Genomic DNA, 15,019 nt, shown 5'->3' with positions numbered 1-15,019 from the left:
ATGTGATTTTTTTTTTTTTTCATGTACAGAATGATCAGGAAAATATTAACTTTCAAACATTTGAAGATTTTCAAAGTTTATTCCAAAATACACACATCCATGAAATCATAAACAGGTGATGTTCACCGATATTTGCCTAGTGGGAAAAATTAATCTTACTAAAAGTTTTCACATATTACTGCTTGGCTTCTTTGACCTCACAGGCTCACCGAGGCGTCCAAGGTTTTGTGTACACGTCGAGCGGCACTCCACTAGAGGGCGCCACACTCTCCATCAGCGGCATCGAGCGGAACCACCTCCGGACGTCAGAGCAGGGCGACTTCTGGGCCATCCTGCCGGACGGTCAGTACTCCATCACGGCCAGTGCCGAGGGTCACTCCAGCGAGACCCTGCAGGCCAAGGTGGACGGGTCGGTGGTCGTCGTCCTCAAGTTCACTCTCCCGGAAAAGAACGGCATCCTGGGAATCCCCACCACGCTTTTTCTCGGCATTCTGGGTAATGATCCATTGACTACACAACATTCAAAGAAAATACAGTCAAACCTGTCTTTAGCGGCCACCCAAGGGAGACAAAAAAAGTGGTTGTTGCAGACGGGTGGCCGATGTAGACAGGGCTATTAATATGGCTCTTCTCTTGGGGGAATTGTGTTTAGTGGTCGCATATGGCTGGTGTCTGCTATAGACAGTGTTTGCAGCGCAAACAATATTTCTGGTGCTACATGATGTACTTCCGGGTTTCATCTCATTTTTATTCTTTTTATTTCTTTTGTTTTGACAACAAATAAAGAGGGGTCACATGCCCAGTGTGCCACACCCCCCCCCCCCCAATCCTCCACTGTTATATGAAAACAGAAAAATCAGGGAAGTAGATCAATGAGAATTGGGGAAAAGTAATCAGACACACAAAAGAGTTATGAACTGTAAAAGTTTGTAGAGCAAGGAAAATTGGCAACTCTGTGTTGAATAGCTCTCCATTCGGTTTGTACGCAGTATTAATTTGACAACGAAAATTTTGGAATTTCTATGGTCATAATTCTGTTATTATTTTGAAAATGCAGAAAGTAGTTCGGCTTCCTCATTGATTTCTTCTCACGATTTCTTGAATGGAGCAGTACAAGGAATTAAACTTTGTATGTGTGCAGTTTTAGGTGGAAATATACATGCAATTAAGTTTGTCTGCATCTGACAAGAAAGATGAACTTCGTATTTTTTAATTTTATTAGTGGAAAAATGAGTAAAGAAAAAGACCTCCGGATGCTAGCCCGGTGCTCTACCAACTGAGCTATAGAATGCCCTAGTAACAGTGTTCATCCCAGAAACCCTTAATTCTAAATACTCGTGTGGTCGATACAAGCCATTACATTTTATCTAGTTTATTTGATATGATCTAGACAAAGAAAAGTTTACAAAATATTTGCAAATTTTTGTTTTCGTGCTAACAGTGCATACACAGTATGCAAAAACTGTCTGCAGAGCAAAATATTCAACATTGCCATATGCTATTGAATTATCTTCAGCTGAAAATCAGTACAGCAGCATGAGGAACAGATTTCTGAAAATATGTAAGATATGTGTCTTTTCTTGCCATATGTTATTGATTTTCATCTCATGTGGAAAAGTTTAATGAGGAGAGGTTTGAAAGATGTCTTTTGTTTCATGTGTCGTAGCCTTGAGCATCGCCGCGGTACTCCTCATGGTCGTCTGCTTCACGCGGTCGTGCCGGACGAAGCAGCAGGAGCGGCGGAGGCGCGGCTTCTACCGCCTCGACGGCGAGAGGATGCTCGCTGAAGAATTCCACGACGACCTCGCACTCAAGACCTTCCGGAATGGCGACAAAAAGTCACTGCTGCGGAACATGGAGTTCCACGACTTTACAGACTCTGACAGCGAAGACGAGGCAACCTTCAAGAGGTGATATCGGCTGGCGGTGGTGATGTTAGTAGCTAGTACTTGACACAGGGCAGGTTGTGTCACCCTGTGGCTGCATACATTTGTTATTCTGCGAGATTAAAAGGAACCAAGATCCTTGACAAATATCAATTTCTGATCATTACCGTCATCACAACCTTCATTTGTCCATTTGCGTTATTAACATGATGAGGGCAAACATTTTTTTTTCCACTTAAAGGGTATTCTTGTAGGGTTATTAATATCAGGGGTTGACTTTTTTTCTCTCTCTTTTTCAGGCATACTGGTGATGTCTATACTCTTTTTTCTCGTTTACAAAATATTGGAGTTTGTTAGTCATGTGGAATCTTAGAGAAATCTAATGTATTTTTGCTTATAAGAGAGCACTGCACTGTGATCAAAATTTAGGAAAACTTGTATCTGGTGTTGCCGATATGCAGCTATTGACAGTCTAAACTGAGAGGGAATGATGTGAGTGAATACGAACAGAGAGAGAGGAAAAAAGCAAAACACACACAATTTTGGAAAACCTGACATAAAATGATTTTAGAAGAAAGTAAGAAATGGCACTTTGCAACTAGTACTAGAGACCAAAGAACTTTTTTTCTTCAAAAGTTTTCTTTTCTTTTCCAAAGAATTGGTGCCAATACTACAGATCTTGTCAACGTTGTCTGGGTATTCACACATTGTTTCAGTATCAGTAGACGAGGAAAAGGGCAACTCGTATCAGGACTGCGTTCATTCCATGCGAGATTTTCACCAGGATTACTCTACGCAGAGTGGAGGAGATGATGACTTGTTTATTTCCTTTCAATCCCACTGGGTGTATTGCAGATGGCTTTTGCTCTCGTTTTTTTGCAACTCGCTCTGAAATGATTGTAGAGCCAAGGAAGTATGCCTCTGTGCATTGTTGTGGGTCTGTGTATTTTATCAGATTTATTCATAAAATGATGATTATTCTGTGTATGATTTTTCAGTCTCCCGGTTGCTTTGATTCCTAACTCATTCCAGGGAACGTACTGTATTTAGATGATGATAGATATCCATTGATGTTTGATACTCTTTTATCTTTTCTTTTGATGGCAATCATTTTACTAGATGGTTATTTGTGTGTATCTATTGCAAAAATGAATATTAACCCATTCCAGGGCACACATGATTATTGTTGTAGGTAGGCAATGAAGACCTACTTGAAAAACACTTTGAAGATGATATAACCATCTCCATGTTTTTCAGTTTTTATTAGTTTATAGAAGGTATGTCATGGTTGCTAAGTTGATATTATCATCCTCATGTTTTTTTAGTTTAGTTTAATAGAAGCTATGTCTTGGGTGCTACAGTCATGTGCCTGAAAATTTATGCCCTGAATCTGATGAGTTATTATGAGTAGATACATGTAGTCTTTATTGTTGTAAAATTGGAGTAAAAGATGGATAGATGACTCGGAATCTATAAAGGTCTTATACTGAACCCTAATTATGAACTTAATTTGCAGACAAGTGGATCTGCAATTCAAGATATTTGTAGTACCCGGAACTTGATTCTGCATACAGATGAAATTTTGTGGAATTTAGAAAGGTGTACCTGGACATGCTTTTTTTCAGTTCACCTAAAGACCACAGCATGGACACTTGCGCTGTGGTGTCGGATGTGGTAAACTGGGCTACCATACTATCACCAAAGACTTTTCTTATTTCTGGACTTTGCCTGTATTTAACCCATTGGCTACCTTGTTCTGGTCCAATTTTTGTGCCAACTCAACCACAACAAAGGTCCTAGTTTTGCATCCGTCTTGAGTAGATTGTGTATGGGTGAACTCTCCCTTTAGGCCAATGATGCTGGGATTTTATGGTTCTTGTCCAATCCAGCGCTACTCAGAATGCTTCTCAAAACTTTTGCCGATGATATGCCTTTTGCTTTACTGTGCCTGTCTTTGTATGCATGTGCAGCTGATTTGTTGCAACAAAGCAAGTTTGCTGCCAAAGTTTCAACACTGTACAAGCTGCAGAAAAGGTTGCTGTAACATTGCTACTGTCAAATGCTGTCTGATGTTTAATTGGTAGCGTTCAACAATGGAAAATGAAATGAAAGTGCTAAGATTTTGCTGTTTGTCGTGTAATTGCCAACTACAGGCAGTCACCACCAAGAGGATTATTCTGCAACTTTTCTACATCTATCAATTTCAATTCCTCAGAAGTGTCAGTCACTTATCAGTAAACCTCCATGGAACATATTTGCCAAATGAGTCCTCATAACCTGCCAATCTGAGTAAGTCTTCATTATTTAGAGATGAAATCACCAAGATGATTTTAATAGCTCACCCATGTTGAGCCTTGATATGCCAAAATAATCTTGGCATGATATCAGAAAATGGGGGACTACCCCAGGTGTATGCACACCACAGCAATGCTTAATGGATTTAAAACACATTTTCACAATACCAGTATAACAATGTGGTATGACTTGTAGGGTTCCCCTGGTAGATTGTACCACATATTTTACAGTTCATTAGGGGAACACCCATTATGAAACTTCCATCACCACAAATTTTTCAACAAGTCCAAGATTTGTTGGAATTAGGTTAATCACAAGTGGCAGAAAAAAAAAAAAAACAAAATAGACTAATTTTGCATCATCATACAGTTTGCCATTAGTTAGTTTTATGGGTTTCGGGGTTGTTGGTTTTGTTTTGTTTTTTGTCTACACAAAAGAATTATCTGTTTTTGCATTGAGCTGCAAAGTTTTTTGTTTTGTTTTTCAAAGCATCTGGGTGTGTGTGAAAGGGCCTTCAGTTGCAGTAGCTTCAGCCAGACTAACAGAAGCATCTATGCAGACATGACAAGGCTGACAAATTTTAAGTTTAATCTCCTTCTCTCAGGTCTTCCATATCGTTGAATGCATGATTCATGCTTTACTGCTGTGCCTCATCTTAATTACTGCCACTGCTATTGGAGTGTTTGTGAATTGCAATATGCCACTCTTTTTATTTCATTTTTGTGCATTTGTGTGAGTGTTCGTATACTTCTGTTAAATGTCAGCTGTGTTTATGTGATCAAAATGACTAGTCAAAATTTGCTGTGACTGCTGAAGGAAGGCTTCATGTGCTAACAGATTAGAAATTCAATATTTTATGAAGGTCTCACAATCCCCCCCCCCAAAAAAAAAAAAGTACAGAGCAAGCAAAAAACGTTACAGAAGACCATATTCGTTCACTGCTTGTGCGGATGATTTTACTTCTGTGGTTTACTAATATAGTAATGTCAGTGACTCTATGGATAATTTTCCGGAGTACAAAATAGCAAGCTATTATACCATTTCTTCCTTTTAAATACTCACCAATACTTGGAGTCCAAGCTTGCGTGCTTCAATTGTTACTATATCTGGCTAACCTGACTCTTTTCATGCAAAGATAAGTTTCATGCATAAGATAAGATTACAGGTTAACCCTTTCTGTGCGAGGCACTTTGGACAGTGTGTACAATGCTGTGGGTCTTCAGTGTCATTTAGCACTCACAGCACGCGAAGGGTTAACTTCTCAATTTTGCTTTCATACAGACATTACCAAGCAGTTTTTATTTATTTATTTATTTATTTATTTATTTTATTTATTTATCTATTTTTTTTTGCATTGAAACAGAAAGAGTCTACACAGTGAGCATGCTGTTACGTGACTGATCATCATTGTTTTATATGACATTGTTAGATTGTTATGACATGGAATACATATGCAGAAAAGGAAAGAAAAAAAAATTCGATTTTATTGAAAGCTTTGTTGTTGTTGTTGTTGTTGTTGTTGTAATTTGATGGGTCACCTTGCTTTTTTATCTAGAACAGAAGTCTAATGTATGGTAGGCAACTGCATTGGCCAAAACTTATTGCTATATTTTAAATTGTTGTATGTCTTTATAAATTTTACAAGCAGGTTTCGCTTTTCTGTAGAAAGTTTTTATGAGGATGAAGGGAATGTACATGAACTGAGGTGGTTGGTATGATGATCATATATGTGCTGTTCCTTAACTCTTCATGTGCCATGGTGTAAACCTCTTGTGTACCACATTACCGGTATTCAGAGACCGCAAAGCGTGAGCGTTGACAATGTGTGAGTGTTGTTGGAAAACATTCTATTTGTTTAAAGCCATGTTACTCTTTATAGAAGTATTTATGCCAGAAATGCAGTGTAGCAAGGTTGAAGAGAAAATTTGTCAGCTTTACTGTAATGTAAATCTTATGATAAGTTACGGCTATAACGCTTTTGATATACTATGGCATATTGTGCTTCATCTATACTAATATGCGTGGTTCTGAGGCTGAGCAAAATATGCAAAGTTCGCGAGACATCGACGGAGTCGGGCGTGCAAACATGGCACGCAAAGAGTTAGATCCATTGTCTCAAGCCTTGATGAGGTAAAAAAAAAAAAGCATGATGTGCAAAATGTGACACAGTGTAGAGTTACAGAGGCTGTAATTAGCATCTTTACGCATTCAAGTTCATTGATTGATTTGCAACACACAGCCTTTCACATTTATGCTCTGGAATTTGCAGTGACAGTGTGCCAAACACTACGTCGCAACTTACATAACACACAGACATGTTCTGCTTTGTGTGGATGCTGCAGTGGCCAACTTAATTTGTTTCCTTTCTTATTATTATGCAGTTGGCAGAGTAGTTGATCAGCATCATTCAAGTCATCCATCAGCACATTAATCAGAGGGCTGTTTGTTGTTTTTTTTATCACTGTTCTAAACAGTGGTTTTTAGCTGATGTATGTATAAGCCTTTGGCTTATTAGGGTTGGAAGTTCCAATCTTTGTTCCTGAGGTATTTTAGGTGAAAAGGCTTTCCTTGAAGTACTTTTAGAATGCTGCTGAGTAAAAGACAAGATAATTTATTCTTTAAAAAACAGTATTAGCCTCTTTGATCAGCAAATGTGGTCAAGATGTCAAATGCACACACACTTTCTAGATCACTTGTGTTGAAGATGTGTGTTTAACATTTTGAAGTTAATGATAGTAGTGTATCATTGAAATTAACTTCTACCATCTTTGAGGGTAGGTCCTACTGCTATTTGTGCAATTTACAATTGGAGTAATTCTTGGAATCCTTTATGAAAGTTACAGGTGTCTTGAGTCTTTCCAGGAATTCCTTCTTTGTTTTTCGGTCTTATTTTTTTCATGTATCATTTGCAAACATTTTTTGTCAAAGAGTTACTGTAGTAAAATTGTGAAGCTACAAAATCAGTACAGCATGTGGTAAATCCCTATCACTTTAGCATGATGATTCGGAGTATCAGAATGCCCATACCTGCAACACTGTTTTAATGTTCAATTTTCTCGTCAATGTGTAAAGCTATTGTAGCAGTAAAGTGTGTAAGTAAAGCTCTATTAAAGCATGTACACATGCTAGAGTTAACAAGTTTAAAGAGTGCATTATGCACTTTTTGTGATGAACAAAATAGTGTTTTCCTTTTCATGCGATGGTTAAAAAGAAAAAATGCTCATGCCGTCTCTTTGTATAGTCTTTCACTGTTTCAATTTGATCACCCGAAATTAAGAGGGAAAAATGCACCTTGGGTACTGCAAACTGCCAATTTGTATGTGTCTTAAAGAATTCTATTAATATTTGAATGTGTAACTGGACAAATTTTATTTCAAATTTTGTTCTGCACCATTGATATCAGTTGACGCGGAATGCATTCTGTTGATTGGTAGTTCATGAAGCATGTACTGCAGAGTTTTCGCATGGTTTGTATTTTATACTGTAAAGAAAGTTTTTTTTTTCATGGTTGCTGTAATGCTTTACTATATTTTGTCAAACTACTTACGACGAGTGGAATGAAATCTCTGTTGCAAATCTCGATTGGATAAAATGAATTCACACCCTGGGGAAAATCTGGCAGTTTACTTAGAGTAGTTGTAACATTGAGCTTCCATATATGTTTATTTCAATATCGAGATGAAAAATCATTTTATGCAATTTACTGCTGAAAAAAAAAGAAAGAAAATTGTTTCTTTTATCAAGTTTCTGTTCTTGTGTACATTCCATGTATTGTGACTAGTCAGTCTCTGTATGAATTTTAATTTCCATTTATATGCCTCTTCCCAAAAGTATGCTGGAGGCATGATTTCTCTTGATTTACTTTGTAAATTTATATCTACAGTGTACTTACTATATTTTTTTCTGGCTGTTGAGTTTCATCTTTGTGTGCTAAAGACCTTCATCCCAAAAGCAAAATTCTGTCACGACATTATCACAAGAGGTCACCGAAAGTAATTGTTGACGGTTGAAACCGTGTCCCACCTTGTGGCAGTATTTTGCCGAAGATCAAGACAATTTTAGAGTTGGCACCCTCCAACATTTTAGGAGCATAGTGTACTTTCTCAAGTGGATAGAGTCACTTTATCAATCCTCCACCACATATTATTCTATCTCATTGTAAAAACCCTCAGCCAGCATTTCCACCCTACACAGGAAGAGGGGTGTTCAGGAATGGATCGAATCCACAAAAGGTACAGTTGGTTACAGCTATAATAACAATGTAAGTTGCATATGAAATTTGTTTGCATTTGATCAAGTTTGTGGTATAGCATTGAGAATATTTTTGTGTTCTCGGTGAAAGCAACCTCTTCTCTGTACGAGGTATGCAGTCTTGAGCAATTTTATTATACTACATGCAGCACCACACTACTACTCATGCAGTGAATGAATGAAAGTACAGTATATTATGATTTTTGAGAGATAGAATATTGAATTGAAATCCAGTAAAGTTGATGTTAGACAAGAGTTTATTCTAACAGAAAACTTTTCTACACAGGTATATGGAAAAGTATGAGATAATTTGTATTACATTGTATATTTTTGAAGTATATATTTAAATTTGATTAAATCTCACATGTCAAATCAAGATTCCTGTCTCCTACTCCATCTGTTGTCTGTCCATCTTGCAAGTCTGTTTGTATTTTTGTTTGTTTGTATAGATGGCAATCAAAAAGTTCTATCTCTGTTGTCACTGTTTATCATAATAAGACAGAATTCTGAATCTATTGGTCATATTGTGTGGGGGCTATGTAGCAAGATGGATAAAAACTTTAACCCTATTCTAACTGGGGGGGGGGGGTCAAATTGACCCCCCTCGACGTTTCGCGCCATGATTCCGCAACGCGCAAAGATTTTGCCGCGTCGTTTCATGACTTTTTTCATTGAAGTCTCCCGCATATTTTGAGACCAAATATGCGACGTCCGGGTACACCGTTCTGAAGTTATGCAATGTTTTGCATATGCATGTCAACCCGAAAACCGCTCGAATTCATGATTTCGTGTGCAAATCCAGTGCAAACTGTGTTTTTTTGTTTAATTGATATATAAATGAGATTATTTCAACTTTTAACCATTGAAATAAATCAATTCTAATGTAGATAAGCTTGAAAAAGTGCCTCCAACAAATTTTGGCAAAAAAAACAATAGAAAACAAAAGATCGAAAAAACAAAATACATAAGAAATTAACAAAACAATAAAAAACAAAAGAAAATGGTTTTGATTGCACTATTTTTTTACAAGAAAATTGTTTGATGTGTCTTTAGGAACTCTGACACAAAAATTTAATAATCCTTCAGTCTTTTTGATGGAGTTATAGATGAAAATATGATTTCATGCGTTAATTTGCATAATTAATTTATTAAAAAATATGAAATCAACATTTTTCTATTGTATGACCATGTAAACTTGTAGTTGACATCCGGTTCTATGTTCAGGCAAAATTTTGCAGCGATCGCGCGATCTGCGGCCGAGATCTGGGGGGGGGGTCAAATTGACCCCCCCAGTAAAAACTTGGTCTCAAATAGCCCAGTTAGAATAGGGTTAACTTTCATTCAGAGGTTCCGAGTTTGAATTCAGTTAAAGTGACTATATTCTTGGACAAGATGTTTTTACCCACCATGTCCCTCTCAACCCAGGTCTATAATTGGGTACCTGGCAGCGCTAGGGCAGTGATAATGACAGGGCCCTCTGGAAGAGCTTTTTGGTAATACTGAAGAGGCTCCCTTAATAAAGAAGACCATATCATTATACATGTATTACATTATTCTTTCTCACTCGAGGCCCACACACATTTGCTTCAATATGGTGACCTAAAAAAAAAGGGGGTTCAGGAAGTCTGCTTATGATCATATATAATACAATGTATATCCTTTGCTTCTTTCTTTCTTTTATAAGATGGAAAGAACATATCGCATATGAATTTTCCAGCAAAAAAGTTGCGAAACTTACATTCTGAAAAAGCATGACAGAACCACACACAAGTCACATCGGGACTGTTACATAATATCAGACATTTCCATTTTATTCTATACAAAATACAAAAATCAAACTCTGTCTGAGAATTATGGTCAGGTAGAGACAAGAAGGGTAGTGGCTTGAAATTCCACACCCCTGGTGCTTACATCCTTCTGCTTCTAAACAATGACACTACAGTGTACATGTACTTGAATTTCCACTTTTCTTCTCTTGTAAATGTTCAAGCATGTGATTGGCACTTGTCACCTTTTTGCTTGAAGAGATAATCATCCATTTCTGCTTCTGCTGGGATAGAGGCAACAATTGGTCTATAAAAGGAGCAGATGTTTTCCTTCTCCGAAGATCCAAGATTGTTGTTCCATGTGTGTTATATGCTTAAGAACTTGTTCGGTTCCACTTTGTTTTGACAATGCCCATGTATGTGCATCTCTGCTGTTCCTTATCATTTGCACATAAAAATCTCCTGAACTCGGTGACTTCCCCCCAAATTTGCCAATTTTGTACACGACTGTACTCTGATAATACATGACGGAACTTAGAACCAATCACACAATGTGGATGTTTTCAGACTTATGTAGAAACACGGAAGAAAAACTGATTATGCTCAGCAAAAGTGGCTGTGATGCACAAATTCATAAATCTGTGTTGAGCAGTACACTGGGAATTCCTTCTGGGGTATCTGTGTATGATACATAACAACATAGTAATCATATTCAACATTTTAGGAACAAGAACCCGGCCTTCATACACTGTTATTGCTATCATATGAGTCTATAACAATTATACCAAACTCTGTCTATCACACATAATACTATATTTTTGTATGAAATAAATCATGACAATATTCAATGTTTAGTATCTTTCAGCTTGGTCCTAAAACAAACTTTCTCTGACATGCAAAATAAGACATAGGAAGTAGAATTATTCATAAAAGTCATATTTTCATCTGTGTTTAACACACCTTATCTATGCAAATTGATGGAGTTTCTTTTACTTTCCCTCAACACATATTAAAAAAAAAAAATTATAGTGTGTGTGTCTGTGTGTGCATGTTTCATTGTGCCACCAAAGAATAGAATGAACTGGAATTCTTGAACCTTGTCATGAACCTTGATACAGCGAGGACCTAAAAACCATGACCATGACGATTACCTTGTTATGTCAGCTTCCTTGCTCTATCAGGGTACGAAAATAAAGAAATACACGTATAGAGAGTTGGAACCTACAAAATCACCTTGTTATAAGATGGTTTTCTTATATCTGACATTTTTTTTTTTACCAAGTTTCCACTGTAATACATTGGTTTCAGAGGCAAAAGAGCATGCAGGATACAATGTACAATGTAAAATGTAGAACTACAGCAAAATTCAGAGTTTCGTAGGGGAGTGCAAATTGGCAACATTTCAAAATAAAATATACATGGCAGATAAAATGTTTGGCAGGCATCAGAGATAACTTGTTCTAGAAGAGAGTTTCAAAAACTAGCAGAGATTTATTTCCCACAAGTTCATTAATACTACACTCACATACAACATTTATCTCTGGGACACCTATTCCTCTTTCAGAGTAAAACTAGCACAGCCACACAGAAATTAATTACATGTAAGTAGACTGCTTAATATCCTGCACACTTAATAGTTTTATTTACAACTTACTAGGGGAGAGATTGAGGTGTACATTCTTGGTTACCTTCAGTACTTAGAGCTAAAACATCTCTTGTAGCAATCCAGGCCACCAAGCTCTCTGACTCTCAGAAACAATTAAAGAGTTTAAATGCAGAAACCATTAAATCCATTCTCATCAGTTTGAGATATCTGAGATTGCAGCTGCATAAAAAAATAAAGAAACATTGTCATGGGACAATTTGAATAAGAGCTTCACAAACATTTCTTGTTATGTAACAGATGCAGTTTCATTGAAAATATTTATCATTTTTCCATTTGATGATGCCCTTACTTTAAAAATTTTGAAAATGGTGTTAATCTGTTTTTGCATTCAAACTATTCCACAGGTTCCTCTTCCAGTTGTGCAGAAAGGTTGCTGAATATTTCATACCCCGTTCTCTGAGTCAGTTTCCCTGTTTTTATCATCCCTACGAGCATGGTAATACATGGTATTTCTTGTTTGCAAGAAACTTGTAATTTGTTGTGCATTAAACTTTGACCTCATACATCAATAGCATGGATCTCTATCATGTCAGGTTCATTTTGCCTTTATTCCAAATTGATGAAGAAGACTTCTTACACCGTTCCTAATTTCACACTTAAATTTCGGACAAGTTTATTGCTTACACAGTAGTAGAATGAATAAAATTTGGAAATGAAAATGAAATGCCACTCTACGTTCAATTGTAGGCAACTTCAGAAGACAAAGTAGTTCAAAGAAACAGAACTATCTGATTTTTATGAAAATTTGACAAAATAGATGCAGCTTGTGGAATTTCAAGGTTTCACAAAATTTTTGCTCGGGAGTGATAATGATTACTTTACAGTAAGAAATTAGAGGAAGGTTGTGATGTCAGCACCTAACAAGACTCATGATATCGAAATGTTGCAGGTTTTTTGTCAATAATCTTTCCAGTTTCTCTCTCATCCTAAAGAAAATAAATCACTGATTTTCTGATGTACATATGGAGAATAATAAATTCCAAAGCACAATACGCTATCTTGGTTTTTTTTTTTAACAATTCACAATAATTGACTACCAGATCATAGGATAAGAAGTTCATTTAGTAAAAACAATGAAAAAAAATAATAATAAAAAGTTGGAAACGAGCCAGAGAATATTCATGAAGGAATGACATCATAACCTCATCTAATTTGCATGTGTAATTGCAACACCATCAATGTGTCATGGCAACAGGTGAAACATGTGAAATTCTACAACTTTTTTATCTTTCATCCAAATCAAAACACACTTTTACTGTTTGCTTTTTTTAATTTGTTTCTTACAGTCACCATGAATATAGGAGTGGCATTTCACTTCAAAACATACAGCACTGAAAAAAAAAACAACAAACAAAATGAAAACCTAACCTCCTCTTTCCTTGGTGGTGGCAATAAATCTTTGTGATGTCCTCTATTTACAAAATTGCTTTTCAACTGGGGATTTTTGAAGGTAAAAACAATAGAAAATTGTATCTAAGTATAAACGCTATCATAAGTGCTATGTGTTAAAAAGATCTTAGTAAAATAGACTGAGGTAGACTGTCCATGTAAAAAAAAAATATAGAAAAGATGGAAATCTTGGCTCATTTCATTAAAATGCTATCTACATTTCACACAGAAGCAACGAGACAAAAGCATGCTGGTCGTTATAAAGATCTAAATGCTTGCAATAACTGAATAATAAAAAAACAAATAAGACATTTCTCTCCATACTGACTTCCTGCCGATATCATCAAACAGATGAATAAAAAATATTTAAAAAAACCAAAACAAATATATTTCTATTGCATCACTCTACATTCTTTCAACAAATTTGGAATACGCATCTTAGGAAACATTCAGACACATAATACATGCACGACAACAAATGGTGAGTTTCAGCATAAAATGATACCAGATGGATTTCAAAAAATTTTACCCCTGCCAACCTGTCAGAAAGATAAATCTGCATTCGATACTCACAAAAATTCCTTCTCTTCATCCCCAGATGCGTGAAACAAGAATCAATTCGAAGGCATGTTTGACATAGGCAGTTTGAAAACCTGCAGACTTTTGATAAGAAGGCCAACAGAATTCTGATGGCACAAATCGCTAAAAAACCCTGAATATTTGTCATACTCTGCCACCTTGAACTAAAAGCAACACTGCAAAACGAAAGTAAACCCCAGAAATCCTTTTAATTAAGGTATAAGCTGTTTTTCGCTAAAACCTCCCAATATCAAATTTCAGCAAAAGATGGCACTTTGAATATGAATGACGGATGTCGGAGTGGAAATTTCAAATATCACTTTGTAGAGCTTAGCATAGAGTTCATTCACTGTGTTCACTTTCACTTATTCAACAAGCTACAAGCAACCCCCAAGTCACCCTGAAACATACACACAAAAATAATCACTGCTGGGTAATGAGTAACTTCCATTTTGACCACAAATCAACTGCTACCAAACAGTACACATGAGTTGGCATGTTATTACAGCCACAACCCCTATCTTCACTCTCTTAAATTACGTTCGGACGGTGATCCTAAACTTCAAGGATAAGCTAACTTCGGAGATAAGCTCATACAACCCAGTTAAGTATGGGGTGCCAAGTGTTGCATGGTCTCTTTTGCCACGATATAACAATATAACAATTTCGTAATGAGATTGTCATTTTGTCAACAAAAAAATAATATTGTCACAAAGTTGTTATTTCGTTGACAAAATTGTTGTTTTGTGACAAACTTGTCATTTTGTCAGTGAAATTGTCTTTTCACTGACAAATGACAAATTGACATTGTCATTTGTCAACGAAATAACAATTTTGTCACAAAATTGTCATTTCATGATGAAAAAGACCATGCAACATTTGACGCCCCATACTTACCTATAATATCCTTGAAGTTAAAGATCACCGCCAGAACCTAGCTTTTGATACCGTAACCAATGAGGACTACCTACTACATATTTTGCATTACAAAAGGTAAATAATGATTGACAATCACAAAAGTACAGGGTTATGACTCAGTTACTTCAGAGAAGCTGATGAAAATGATACCAACCACTCTTATCAAGCATGGAGAAGCCAAACATGAACTAAACACTGTCACTTTCGGTTCAGTACACAGCAACGGAGAAAAACAAAATACATTTCCACTTCATACCACTCAGACTGCA

At 36.5% G+C, this 15,019-nt stretch overlaps 1 protein-coding gene across 1 annotated transcript in view; it reads left to right on the top strand.

Annotated features, from left to right (window-relative positions):
- The window catches only part of LOC140227319 (carboxypeptidase D-like), a 53,873-nt gene extending 51,866 nt beyond the window's left edge, over nucleotides 1–2,007 (top strand). Inside the window, exons 24-25 of the mRNA XM_072307736.1 lie at nucleotides 204–495; nucleotides 1,667–2,007. Coding sequence (XP_072163837.1) covers nucleotides 204–495; nucleotides 1,667–1,914 — 540 coding nt within the window. The 3' untranslated portion in view covers nucleotides 1,915–2,007. The remainder of the gene's footprint in view (nucleotides 1–203; nucleotides 496–1,666) is intronic.
- The last annotated feature ends 13,012 nt before the right edge of the window (nucleotides 2,008–15,019 follow it).

The sequence above is a fragment of the Diadema setosum genome, chromosome 4 (genome assembly GCF_964275005.1).
Source record: "Diadema setosum chromosome 4, eeDiaSeto1, whole genome shotgun sequence".
NCBI classification, from domain to species: domain Eukaryota; kingdom Metazoa; phylum Echinodermata; class Echinoidea; order Diadematoida; family Diadematidae; genus Diadema; species Diadema setosum.
The sequence above is the reverse complement of the archived record's forward strand: the minus strand, read 5'-3'. Positions and strand labels throughout refer to the sequence as shown.